Consider the following 1,442-nt stretch of genomic DNA (forward strand, 5'->3'; position numbering starts at 1 on the left):
GTAAGAGACCCACAGGAAGCACCTGTATCTGTACAGCACTAGTCATGTCATTCTTCTGCTACTGGGCATGGGGGGGGACCCAGTTGTGAGTCTGTGTGTGTGTGTGAGTCTGTGTGTGTGTGTGAGTGTGAGTGAGTGTGCATGTCTGAGTGAGTGTGCATGTCTGAGTGAGCCCATCACTTAGTGACGTAGGTGTACCCCCGCGAGGGTGAGTGCTGACTCTGCGACTCTGGCACGGGCACGTTGAGGAAGTCAAAGACAAGGATGGTGTCGTCGTGGGAGCTGCTCACTATCTGGAACTCGTCAAACTGGAGGCGAAATACACGGCCAGAGTGTTCCTGGGGGGGAGAGAGGGGGAGAGGGGGGGTTAGTGGAGGCGAGATACACGGCCAGAGTGTTCCTGGGGGGGAGAGGAAGGGGGTAGGGGGGGTTAGTGGAGGCGAGATACACGGCCAGAGTGTTCCTGTGGGGGGAGAGAATTTTCTTCGGCTCGTAGAATTCGGAAAAGTGAAAGCACCATTATCATACTCCACTGGACTTGTTGATTATAATCGCTGTGGTATGATATATATATATATTGTTTTCCTCCAGCAAGACAGTGTTTTTGAGCTATGTTTGTTTGACCCTTCCTTTTATTGCCAAACCAGGCCGGGTCAGATTATATTCCAGCAAAACTAGATTGAAATGTCAGGTAAAGATCATTTCCCCATACAGAATAAAAGTCACATCATTTTAATTCAAAATAATAAGCGTAACCATTGTATTAGTAGCAAGCGGTTCATATTTACAATAAAAGCGCATACTATTTTCTCTGCCGAAAGGATGGTTAAACTATAGGAAAAGCCTTACGGATTTAAACCCAGGCACTTTGTTTCTAGATATTTGTTGCACGGCTGATTGTTAATGAAAATATTGGTTACTACTCTTCATTATTGCCTTTTTTACATCCCAACAGAACTTTTACCACATGCACCTCGTTAGAAATGACGTTCCAAAAGTGGACCCTTCAACTTTCCAAAACGTCCACGAAATGACACTCGACGACATGGAAGAACTTTTCGATGACGAGGTATCATGGAACAGACTCTTATGCCGAGAACGAATATGTGTTCATTACGTGCCTTTGCGGAGGGTCAAGGAGAATATACGGCATGTCATCAACCACAGAACGAAAGCCTTCATGTCTTTTGGTTCTTCAGGTGTTAAGGACGCTTGTGTCTCTGCCGAGAACCACGTCCAAAATGCCACCATGTTCTCGACAATACATTATTTCCCAGTGAGTTTTGGTCTTGCTTTCAATTCTGACTTTTATGGCTCGGACTTCACAGACTTGGAATCCCATCTACAGATGCATATTCGTCACTTTACAGAGACTGAAGACCCGAAAATAGCCTGGGCCATCCATATTGACGTTAATCTTGAATCTGAGATCAGGGAAAGAC

The 1,442-nt window shown here is 45.6% G+C and overlaps 1 protein-coding gene across 1 annotated transcript in view; it reads right to left on the bottom strand.

The window, feature by feature from the left end:
• Nucleotides 1–116: 116 nt before the first annotated feature.
• Nucleotides 117–1,442, bottom strand: part of LOC101853342 (F-box/WD repeat-containing protein 1A) — a 44,321-nt gene continuing 42,995 nt past the window's right edge. Inside the window, exon 9 of the mRNA XM_013086511.2 lies at nt 117–400. Within this exon, the coding sequence (XP_012941965.2) occupies nt 177–400 (224 nt within the window). The 3' untranslated portion in view covers nt 117–176. The remainder of the gene's footprint in view (nt 401–1,442) is intronic.

Source organism: Aplysia californica, unplaced genomic scaffold (assembly GCF_000002075.1).
Source record: "Aplysia californica isolate F4 #8 unplaced genomic scaffold, AplCal3.0 scaffold00474, whole genome shotgun sequence".
NCBI classification, from domain to species: domain Eukaryota; kingdom Metazoa; phylum Mollusca; class Gastropoda; order Aplysiida; family Aplysiidae; genus Aplysia; species Aplysia californica.